This window comes from Amblyraja radiata, chromosome 3 (genome assembly GCF_010909765.2).
Source record: "Amblyraja radiata isolate CabotCenter1 chromosome 3, sAmbRad1.1.pri, whole genome shotgun sequence".
In the NCBI taxonomy this organism is placed as follows: Eukaryota; Metazoa; Chordata; class Chondrichthyes; order Rajiformes; family Rajidae; genus Amblyraja; species Amblyraja radiata.
The window spans coordinates 102,330,255-102,342,875 of NC_045958.1; the positions used below are offsets into that span (position 1 = coordinate 102,330,255).

At 45.3% G+C, this 12,621-nt stretch overlaps 1 protein-coding gene across 3 annotated transcripts in view; it reads right to left on the reverse strand.

Moving 5' to 3' along the window:
* The window catches only part of LOC116971343 (angiopoietin-1 receptor-like), a 79,178-nt gene that overhangs the window by 33,743 nt on the left and 32,814 nt on the right, over nt 1-12,621 (reverse strand). For 2 of the 3 annotated variants that reach the window (XM_033018452.1, XM_033018451.1), the window contains exons 9-10: nt 8,883-9,036; nt 2,819-2,980 (exon numbers count right to left, since the gene is read on the reverse strand). In XM_033018452.1, coding sequence (XP_032874343.1) covers nt 2,819-2,980; nt 8,883-9,036 — 316 coding nt within the window. The remainder of the gene's footprint in view (nt 1-2,818; nt 2,981-8,882; nt 9,037-12,621) is intronic. The other variant, XM_033018453.1, reaches the window with a different exon arrangement.

The window sequence follows — 12,621 nt, forward strand, 5'->3', positions numbered from 1 at the left end:
TTTTATTACAATGTCCCAGCATTGAAAGAAATACACTTCAGCACATGGGATTCACTCAGATTCCTTAACCTCTCCCTGCCTGTCCTTTCTTTGAGACATATTGGTCCCAACCTTCACCTTCCCACCTGCCCTTCCATTCGTTGACCTTCTATTCTGGTTCCCCGCCCCCTGCACCTCTAGTTTAAACATTTCTGAGTTGCATCAGTGAACCTCCCAGCAAGGATATTGGTCCCACACTAAATTCAGGCACAACCTGGTTAGTTTAGTTTAGTTTAGTTTAGAGATACAGCGCGGAAACAGGCTCTTCGGCCAACCGAATCCGCACCGACCAGCGATCCCCGCACATTAACACTATATTACCTACATACACTAGGGACAATTTACATTCTGCCAATTAACCTACAAACCTGTACATCTTTGGAGTGTGGGAGGAAACCGAAGATATCGGAGATGACCCATGCAGTCACGGGGAGAAGGTACAAACTCCATACAGACACTACCCGTAATCAGGATTGAACCCGGATCCCCTTCGCTGCAAGCGCTGTAAGGCAGCAACTCTACTGCTGTGCCACTATGCCGCCACCTGTCCCTCTTGTACAGGTCAACTGTCCCAAAAGAGATCCCAATGGTCCAAACATCCGGATCCTTGTCCCCTATACCAACTCCTCAGCCATGCATTCATCTGTCCTATCTTTCTATTCGTACCTGCACCCGCCTGTGGCACAACAGACAATAGACAATAGGTGCAGGAGTAGGCCATTTGGCCCTTTGAGCCAGCACCGCCATTCAATGAGATCATGGCTGATCATCCCCAATCAGTATCCCGTTCCTGCTATCTCCCCATATCCCCTGACTCCACTATTTTTAAGAGTCCTGTCTAGCTCTCTCTTGAAAGCATCCAGAGAACCTGCCTCCACCGCCCTCTGAGGCAGAGAATTCCACAGACTCACCAATCTCTGTGAGAAAAACTGTTTCCTCGTCTCCGTTCTAAATGGCTTACTCCTTATTCTTAAACTGTGACCCCTGGTTCTGGACTCCCCCAACATCGGGAACATGTTTCCTGCCTCTAGTGTGTCCAAGGAGATTATTCTGGTGGAGATTATTATGGTGGAAATCCTGCTTTTTAATTTTTGCCTCAATCCCTGTATTCAGTCTGCAGGACTTCATCCCTTTTCCTTTGTGCCAGCCCTGTGTCAATTGTGCCAATGTGCACTATGACTCCTGGCTGTTTGTCCTCCCCTTTGAAAATGTTTCTTCAGCTGCCCTGACACATCCTGAACCCACCACCAGGGAGGCAACACACCATCCTTGCATCACATTTGCAGAATTTCCTGTCACTATCACTGTAATTAACACATCTCCTATCACTATCACTCTGTCTGCTTTCACATTTCCACACTTACCAGGTCCAGTACCACACTTGTGACTGCTGCTCCTACTCTCCCCTGACCAGTCATCTCTCCTAACAGTATCCAAAAGAGTACACATGTTTTGGACATGAAAAGGTCATAAGGTCATGAGTAAAAGGAGCAGAATTAGGCCATTCGGCCCATCAAGTCTACTCCGCCATTCAATCATGGATGATTTATCTCTCCCACCTAACCCCATTCTCCTGCCTTCTCCCCATAACCTCTGACACCCGTACTAATCAAGAATCTATCTGTCTCTGCCTTAAAAATATCCATTCACTTGGTCTCCACAGCTTTCTGTGGCAACCCATCTCCTTCTTACACCTAACTCCTTCACAGCTCATCTACCTCACACACACAATACCCCCTCATCTCCTACTTCCTATTCTCCCCATTCCCCTTTCTATCCTATCTCTTCCTTAACATTTCATCATTCTCTCCCATCTCTTAATTCCCTCTTCTACTCCAATATCCTGTCATACTGCACCTCAATCTCACAGCCCAGCACCTTCCTTGCTCCTACAACTCCAAATCTCTTTTACCCCAATCTCCTGTTTACCTCCCTACTCCTTCTACCCTTCTTTTCCTCATCCCCCTCGTCACACAGCCCAGTTCCTTCCCATACCTTTTCACATTCACCCCATTTAGCCACAAGGGAGTTAGATGTGGCCCTTGTGGCTAAAGGGATCAGGTGGTATGGAGAGAAGGCAGGTACAGGATACCAAGTTGGATGATCAGCCATGATCATATCGAATGGCGGTGCAGGCTCGAAGGGCCGAATGGCCTACTCCTGCACCTATTTTCTATGTTTCTATGTTTCCCTTTCAATTCCTTTTCACTCCATCTCCCTCACCCACCTTTTCGCTCTCACCGCAATTCCCTTTCACCTGTCATGTCCCTCTCAGCAACCATCTTCCTCCCATATAGTCCCTCTCGTCCCTATCTCCCTCAAATCTCCAGGTTCCATCAAAACCCATATTTCCCTTCACCCCCATTATAGCCAGGACACATCTCAGCTTTGACTTCATGTCTTCATGACTTCAACAGACTGGTTCCCCCAAGATACAGCACAGAACGTCACCGGAGATCCTTTTTCCCTGTGGCTATCAAACTGCAACAACCCCCTCCCCTTCTGTTGTGGGGTAAAATAACTCCACTTCCCTTCCCCTCCTCCTCCCAAAATCTTTGCACATCCCCAATCCAGGACTTTCCACGTGTCACGTTAATTTTTTGTTTCATGTATCTTGCTGTATCTTATGACTGTTGGCAGACCAATTTCCCTCCTGGGATAAATAAAATTCTATCGTATCGTATGTATTTCTATCACTTTCTGTTGCCGCCACTGCCACAATGGAAATACTTCCAAGTCTTCCTCACAAAATGAAATAATATGCAAAATGCATCCTTACCTTCAACTGCTGACCATGACTGCAGTGCTCCAGTGGGCTTATACAAGAGTTTGGTCTGGACGATAGGTCCATCACCGATGTGCGGCTCAACGTTGGCATTAACAATAATGTATCGTATGCCGCTCTTGGCCTTGGTTGGAGGAGTCTGAGGTGAAGGAGGGACTGTTGAAAGTGCACATGTTGCATTAAGATGTAAGGCAGGAGAGAAGAAGCACATCTTCAGAGGCCACTCTCTCCACCTCAGAGGGAGGAGGGGCACTGCACACATGAAATACCTGGTCATCGGTAGAATAACTAACAGCTTTAAAGTAGCAACACCAGGGCTGTACAGTGGAGCAGCAGTAGAGTTGCTGCCTTACAGTGCCAGAGACCTGGGTTCGATCCTGACCATGGGTGCTGTCTGTACGGAGTTTGGACGTTCTCCCCGTGACCTGCTCCGATTTCCTTCCACACTCCAAAAAGGTACAGGTTTGTCAGTTACATAAGATCATAAGGTCAGAAGCGATAGGAGTAGAATTAGGCAAGTCTACTCCGCCATTCAATCATGGATGATCTATCTTTCCCTCCTAACCCCATTCTCCTGCCTTAACCTCTGACACCTGCACTTGGCTTGGTATAATTGTAAATTGTCCTAATGTGTGTAGGATTAGTGTTACTATGCGGGGATTGCTGGTCGGCGCGGGCTCGGCTGAAGGACCTGTTTTCGCAAGAGTTTTGTACAAGTTAATTTGTACATCTTCACAAGAGTTTTATACGTTCTCCCCGTGACCGCGTGGGTTTTCTCTAGCACCTTCGGTTTCTTCCCACACTCCAAAGACGTACAGGTTTGTAGGTTAATTGGCTTGATATATTTGTAAAATTGTCTCTAGCGTGTGTCGGGTAGTGTTAATGTGCGGGGATCGCTGGTCGGCGCGGACTCGGTTGGCCCATGGGCCTGTTTCCGCTTTGTGTCTCTAAACTAAACTAAACAATTGAAAGCAAAATTTATGCTGATGGAGAAGCTACAGAAGCTATGATGTTTTGTTAGAGGGAACATGTTTTGAAGTAAACTAGCAGAATACAAATTTGGAAATGTGTCAGAAGCAGGCATAAGTGCATAAAGTAAACTAGCAATGACCAGGCATGGTCAGAATCATACAGCACAGAAACAGCCTGATGTTGCCCATCATTATCTATCCTATCCTGTTTACCAGTACTTGGTCCTTCCAAATTGAGTGAAAAAAAATCTTCCCCAAGTCCTTTCTTGACTTCTAACCTCTTAACCTAAACCTATGTTCTCTAGTTTTAAACACCTCTGCAATAGGAAAAAGATTTAGTTTTGAATACAGCGCGGAAATAGGCCCATCGGGTCCGTGCCGACCAGCGATCGATGCACATTAACACTATCCTACACCCACTTGGGACATTTCTTTTAACATTTACCAAGCCAATTAACCTACAAACCTGTACGTCTTTGGAGTGTGGGAGGAAACCGAAGATCTCGAAAACCCACGCAGGTCACGGGGAGAATGTACAAACTCCGTACAGACAGCATCCATAGTCGGGATCAAACCCATGTCTTCAGCACTGCACTCGCTGTAAGGCAGCAACTCTACCGCTGCACCACCGTGACTGCCTAAGTTTCTAAGCATCTACTCCATCTATGCCACATAATTTTCTAAACCTCTATCATAATTCCTCCTCACTTTTTGCCCATTTCCCTTTCAACTTTGGCTGTACATCAATCGATCCATATAACTTTTCAATGTTATAATTATACATGTCTCCACAGCTTCCTCTGGCTGCTCATCCCATATACCCCCCATCCTTTGTGTAAAAAATCTGCCCCCGAGGTCACTCTTAAATCTTTCCCCTCTCACCTTATATCTCTGCCCTCTAATGCGAGACTCCCTACCTTGAGTAAAAGACTGTGACCATCGCACTTATTTACACCCCTCGATTTTATATACTTCCACGCTGTATCATTCTACTTTCTAGGAGACTCAGCCCTCAATGTCCTACTTACCAGGGGTAAAAGTCCCAACATATCCAGCCTCTCATGTTGTCCAGTCCTGGCTGCTTTTAGACTTTACTTTAGATATACAGCATGGAAACAGGCCCTGTAGCTCATCGAGCCCGCACTGACCAGCGATCACCCCGTACACTAACACTATCCTACACACTTGGGACCATTTACAATTTTACTGAAGCCAATTAACCTACAAACCTGTACGTCTTTCGAGTGTGGGAGGAAACCGGAGCACATGGAGAAAATCCACACGGTCACAGGGAGAACGTGCAAACTCCATACGGACAGCACCAGTAGTCGGGATCGAACCCAGGTCTCTGGTGCATTAAAGGCAGCGACTTTACTGCTGCGCCACTGTGCCGCCCCTTAAGATCTGGAAGTTCAGATTGTTTGGGATGCAGTTAACTGGATACTGAATTGGCTTGATGTTGGAGAACAGTAAGTTCTGTAATGCAGTGATCAGAACTGCACACAAAAATAGAAATGTGGCCTAATCAATATTTTTATACAGCTGCAACCTGCATTTGCAATTTTTATACTCACCACCACCGCTCTTTCCTTTTCACTTTTCGCTTACATTTCACCATCCAAAGTGCGACACCTCACACTTGTCCAAAGTGAGCACCATCTGACATTTCTCTGTCCATATCTCCAATTGAGCGACATAGAGTCATAATCATGGAGTGATACAGCATGGAAACAGGTCCATCGGCCCAACTTGCCCACACCAGCCAACATGTCCCAGCTACACTGGACCCACCTGCCCACATTTGTCCCATATCCCTCCAATCCTGTCCTATCCATGTACCTGTTTAACTGTTTCTTAAACGTTGGGATAATCCCAGCCTCAACTACCTCCCCTGGCAGCTTGCTCCATATACCCACCACCTTTTGTGTGAAAAAGTTACCTCTAAGATTCCCATTAAATATTTTCCCCTTCACCTTAAACCTATGTCCTCTTGTCCTCGATTTACCTACTCTGGACAAGAGACTGCATCCATCCGATCTATTCCTCTCATGATTTTATACACCTCTATAAGATCACCCCACGTCGTCCTGCTTTCCGAGGAATAGTCCCAGCTGATTCAACCTCTCCCTATTGCTTACACCCTCTAGTCCTTGAAACATCTTCTCTGTACCCTTTCCAGCTTGACAACATCTTTCCTATAACATGGTACCCAGAATTGAACACAATACTCTAAATACGCCCTCACCAACGTCTTATACAACTGCAACATGACCTCCCAACTTCTATACTCAATACTCAAGACTGATGAAGGCCAATGCGCCAAAAGCCTTCTTGACCACCCTTTCTACCTGCGACTCCACCTTCAATGAACCATGCACCTGCACTCCTAGATCCCTCAGCTCTACAACACTCCCCAGAGCCCTACCATTCACTGTGTAATATATTTCCTCAGTGAACAAACCTTCCAGTATGTCCTCCCTTAGTGCCACCATGACATTCCTCCTAATTAGTAGAGCATCTGCTCCACCATTTTTAGTTAAGTTTAGTTTAGAGATACAGAGAGGAAACAGGCCCTTTAACCCACGCTATCAACGCTGACCATCAATCGCACATATATTGTGTGTCAATATCCATGTAATTTATGCATATGAGCTGTACTCATACATGCGCATATAATTATGCAAATCAGGTTTGTGACTTTGATCCCAACATGAGTGTGACATGAGCCATCTTTTACCGTCTAATATATGCTAGTTTTACCTATATCGTAAGCAGACACATAACAAAACATACTGGTTCCATGTAATCCCACTTTCGTATCCTACACTAGGGCCAATTTACAGAAGCCAATTAACATACAAACCTACACGACTTTGGAATGTGGGAGGAAACAGAGCAACTGGCGAAAACCCAAGCGGTCACAGGGAGAACGTACAAACTCTGCACAGACAGCACCCGTAGTCAGGATTGAACCTGGGTCTCTGGCGCTGTAGGGCAACAACTCTACGACTGTGCCACTGCATCATATCTGAAAAACTGAAACTCTAGAACGTTGAGCAGCCAGTCTTGCCCCTGTCACAACAAAGTTTCTGCAACGGTCATCATATCATATCCAAGCACCGATCCAGGCTTTAAGTTTATCAGCTTTACCCATGATACGCCTTGCATTGAATCTTGACATTCCCATCAGTCCTTCCATTTGCTGACTTACTACACTAGTTCCCTCCTCCCTGCCTCTCTTGTTTGTGCTCACCTGAGTAGCACCTGTGAACCCCCATGCAAGGCTATCGGTACCCCAACAGTTCAGGTTTAACTCGTCCCTCTTGTGCATGTCACCTCTGCCCCAGATAAGATCTCAGTGGTCTAAAATTCTGAAACCTTGCCTCCTGCACCAAATGCTGACTACAGTCATCTGTCCTATCTTACTATTTCTAACCTCACTAGCCCGTGGCACTGGGAGAAATCTAGAGATTACTACTCTCCAGGTCCTCTATCAAATCGTTTATTATTCCCCCTGTATTCACTCTGCAGGACCTCATCCCTAATCTTACCTGTGTCAGTTGAGCACAATGACTTCTGGCGGCTCACTGAAGACTTCCTGGACCCTGGCACCATCGTAGAGTCTCAGTTGCTGCACCAAAATTTTCTGTCTGTCCCTCCAACTAACAAGTCATCTATCTCTTCTTCCCTCCCCCACCCAAGTCATACTAGTTTCAAAGTTGTCTTGTTGAGTCTCATTGTCTGTAACTCGTTTTCACCCAGCCCACTGCTAACAATGGCCTGTTTACTTTCTCATCATTACTTTTTCTGTAAATCCGTCATTCATTTGTTCTATATCTCTCTACATCACTGTCTATATCTCTGGTTTCCCTTTCCCCTGACTAATCTGATAAAGGTCTCGACCCGAAACATCACCTATTCCTTTTCTCCAGAGATGCTGTCTGACCCGCTGAGTTACTCCAGTTTTCTGTATCTATCTTCTATCTCTATTGCATGTCTGCCCTTTCCCCTCCCCCACCCCACCGCAGAGCCAGCCCCAGTGCCACCGACTGGACTGCTGTTGCTGCACTCTCCTGATGGGTCATCCCCCCTCCAACAGTATCCTGCTTTAGAGTAGAACGGCCACAGGAGTTACTGGTCACTATAACTTCTATGTATGACATTCTCACACTCGCGGAAGAGCCTGAAGATGTCCATCTGCTGCTCCAGTTCCTCAGCAAGGAGCTGCAGCTGAACACAGATGTAGTCCTCAGGGGCAATGAAAGTTTCATTCATTCTAACATCCTGCAGGATGAGAATTCCACTGTCCCACTTGCCATAAGTTCATATTCATAAGTGATAGGAGCACAATTAAGCCATTTGGCGCATCGTCCACTCTGCCATTCAATCATCACAGATACATTTTTCCCTCTCAACTCCATTCTCCTGCCTTCGCCCCATAACTTCTGACACCCTACTAATCAAGAATCTATCTATCATTGCAGTAAAAATATCCATTGATGACCTCTACAGCCTTCTATGGCAATGAATTCCACAGATTCACCACCCTCTGACAAATTTAATTACTCATCATCTCCTTCCGAAAGTAACGTCCTTTAATTCTGAGGCTATGACCGCTGGTCCTAGACTCTCCCACTAGTGGAAACATCCTTTCCACATCCACTCTATTCAGGCCTTTCACTATTCGGTAAGTTTTAATGATGTCCCTCCTCATCCAAACTCCAGCGAGTACAGGCCCAGTGCCGTCCTGACTCGAGTGATTCCTGAAATATCATGGTCAATGCCTCCATAATCTCTAAAGCCACCTCTTTCAGAGCCCTAGGGTGCAGTCCATCCGGTCCAGATGACCTATCCACCTTCAGCCCCTTCAGCTTCCCAAGCACCTTCTCCACTATAACCACTCCACTAATTTCCAAGTCCTATCCTTGCTCAGGGCCTCAAGTCCTGGCAGCATTCTGATAAAAAGCATGGCAACATTCTTGTACTCAGTGGGACTCAGATGGGAAGAGTTAATGCAAAAGATAAACAGATACCCTGACATGTTAAGCTATGCTAAAGGGCTTGCTTCTATACTGTAAGTAACATACCTTTCACTGAGACGTTGAATGATCTTGCGGCCATGCCAGCTGGAGTTTTAACACGACAGATCCACTCCCCTGAATCCGATGGGGACATTTTTGGCACTGAGAATGTGCTAATGGTGTGATTGAATGGGTGTGTAATAATTCTTGTGGATGTGAGCTAGGGGGAAAAAAAAGAAAAATTGATAAACAGCACGAGTTGCTGATGGCACATACAACATCTTTCTTCTTTATTCAAACAAAAATTTCAGTCATAAAACGTGACAATGCAATACTCTAATCTGCTTCAATATCTGCAATTTGTGTTGAATGCAAAAGGGGAAATTACAGAGAACTACAGGTCTAAAGTGTATGGCAGCTGAAAGATATTAACATTGATAAAAAAAACTAGCATTGCATTAATTATTTGAATGAAAAAGCAAGAAAGCTCGCGGACAAGGGCCTGTCACACGAGCATGCGACCTGCATGCGGCAAGGTCGACCAAACCGGAAGCGGGGGCCGCGCGGAGGTCGAGTGAGTGACGTGAAGTTCGAGCGAAGTCCGACGGGCTTGCGCAGCGTCAAGACACTGCGGGCCGGCAGGCCGTTGCCACGTGGAATTTTTGAACACGGTCAGTTTTTCAGAGCCCCGCGCAATGTCGGGACCAGCTCCAACAACTCCATAAGGCTCCGGCGATCGAAGTGGGACCAGCCCCGCGAGGCCATACGGGGTCGCGCTTGCCGCATGGAGTCGCATGCTCGAGGGACAGGCCCTTTAATGAACCACATTCTAGGTTTTGAAGTAGGTAGCAATGGTGACAGTGGATGCACGTTCAAAATGACCATATGCAGTTCACAGGCACATCCACACACTCCAGAACAATTGCCATAGATCTCATGAACGACTTGCACAGTCTTATAATGATGTCCCAACATTTGTACTCAATACCTTTCCCAATGAAGGCAAACACGCCAAACGCTTTCTCAACCACACTGTCCACTTTACTCTCCACTTTCAGGGAGCCATGCACCTGTACTCCCAGATATCTCTATTTTGCAACACTCTCCACCAAGGTTCTATCATTTATGTCAATTTTAGGCCGCATATTTGAGGGAGCACGTGTTGGCCCTGGAGAGGATCCAGAGGAGGTTTACGAGAATGATCCCAGGAATGAGAGGATTATGGTGAGCGTTTGTCGGCACTGGGCATGTGCTCGCTGGAATTTAGAAGAATGAGGGGGGACCTTATTGAAACTTACCAAATAGTGAAAGGCTTGGATAGAGTGGATGTGGAGAGGATGTTTCCACTAGTGGCAGAGTCTAGAACTAGAGGTCATAGCCTCAGAATTAAAGGATGTTCCTTTAGGAAGGAGATGTGGAGTAATTTATTTAGTCAGAGGGTGATGAATCTGTGGAATTCGTTGCCACAGAAGGTTGTTGATGCCAATGGATATATTTAAGGCAGAGATAGATAGATTCTTGATTAGTACGGGTGTCAGGGGTTATGGGGAGAAGGCAGGAGAATGGGATTAAGAGGGAAAGATAGATCAGTCTAAATCCTGTTGTTGACTTAGATAACCTTCCTTACCATCCACTACACTATCATATGCAATGGCATCTGCAAATGTACCCACAATGTTAACTACATTGTCATCCAAATACAAAAAGGCAGCAGTAGACCCAGCACTGACCCCTACGGTGCTCCACTGGTCACAGACCTCCAATCAAAAAAACTACAACTACCCATTGAGTCCTTTCTCCAACCCTCTTTTGAATCCAGTTCGCTTACTCACCTTGGCTTCCATGTGAAATAACCTTCCAGATTAGCCTACCATACTGGACCTTCTCAAAGGCCTTGCTAAGGTCTATGTGGTCAACATCATCTGCCTTTTGCCTTCATCAATCCTCTTGTTGACCTCTTCAAAAAACTATCACATTTGTGAGACATGATTTCCACGCACAAAGCCATGCTGACTATTCCTATTCAGTCTGCGCACTTGCAAATCCTGGTAAATTCTGTCCCTAAGAATTCCCTCCAACAATTATCCCAGCTATCAACACATCTAGATAGTGGTACCAAAGACATATGGTATGCCTGCTTTCCTAGGTCGGGGAATTGAATAGAAGGGCCTGGAATTCATGATGAATCTGGGGCTGTGGACAGTGAGCAACTCTATCAGTACACAGTGGGATATAGACCAACTGCAAATGGGTGGAGAAATGGTGCTGAGTGCCCCCCACCCCCCCCTGGACTGTCTCCCTCGGATGGTCACGTCGCACAGACACATCTGCACTTTAGTCTGTTTGAACTGTTTTGACTATTTTACTGTTCTTTTACAAACCATGTTCTCGGGGTATCTAAATCTAAATTTTATTAGTTATTTATGTTATGACATCGGATGGAAGCTGCATACCAAATCTCGTTGCGCTTATGTGCAATGACAATAAAATATTATTATTATTATTATTATTATTATTATTATTATTATTATTATTATTATTATTATTATTATTATTATTATTATTATTATTAAATGGCAGATGGAGTTCTATTTTGAGCAAGTGTGAGGTGCTGACCCTGAAAAGCATTGATGTATGGAGAGATATTGGGGTCACAGCCCATAACTTCCTGAAAGTGGCAACACCAGGAGGTAAAGTGGTAAATAAGACATATGGTAGGTTTGGGGTATTGAGTATAAGAGTCAGGAAGTCATGATGCGGCGATATAGGACTTTGGTTAGGCCGCATTTACATTTTGCGTGCGGTTCTGGTTGCCCCATAACAGGAAGGATGCGGAGACTTCAGTCAGTTAACTAAAAAGGTTAGTGTAGGAATTAACTGCAGATGCTGGTTTAAACCAAAATCTGAAGAAGAGTCTCGACCCGAAACGTCACCCATTACTTCTCTCCTGAGATGCTGTCTGTCCCGCTGAGTTACTCCAGCATTTTGTGTGTAACTAAAACAGTTGTAGAGGCCAAGGCTGTAGACATTGTATATATGGATTTCAGCAAGTCATTTGACAAGGTTCCACAAGGTAAGCTGCTTTGAAGGTTAGATTGGATGGGAGTCTAGGAGAGCCAGAGAATGTACAAAGCATGATTGCACAAAGCAGCAGTAGACCCTGGGCATATGGAACGAGCTGCCACAGGAAGTAGTCTTTTAACCATTTTAGAGGAATTAAGAACCAGAGGACATAGGTTTTTGATGAGGAGGAAAGATTTAGTTAGAACCTGAGGGGCTACTTTTTTTATCACAAAGGGTAGCGGACAAGTGAAAAGAGCTATCAGAGGAGGTAGTTGAGGCAGGTATTAATACAATGTTTAATAAACATGTGGACAGATACATTGAAACATAGATAAAATAGGTACAGGAGTAGACCATTCGGCCCTTCAATCCAGCATCGCCATTCAATATGATCATGGCTGATAATCTAAACTCAGTACCCCGTTCCAGCCTTTTCCCCATATCCCTTGATTCCTTTAGCCCTAAGAGTTAATTCTAATTCTCTCTTGAAAACATCCAGTGAATTGGCCTCCACTGCCTTCCATGGCAGATAATTCCACAGATTCACAACACTCCGGGTGAAAATGGTTTTCCTCATCTCAGTCATAAATGGCCCCTTATTCTTAAACTGTGACCGCTGGTTCTGGACCCCCCCCCCCCCCCAAAAATCGGAAACATTTTTCCTGCTTCAAGCCTGTCCAATCCTTCAAGAATTGTATATGTTTAAGTTCCCCTCTCATCCGTGTAAATTTCAGTGAATACA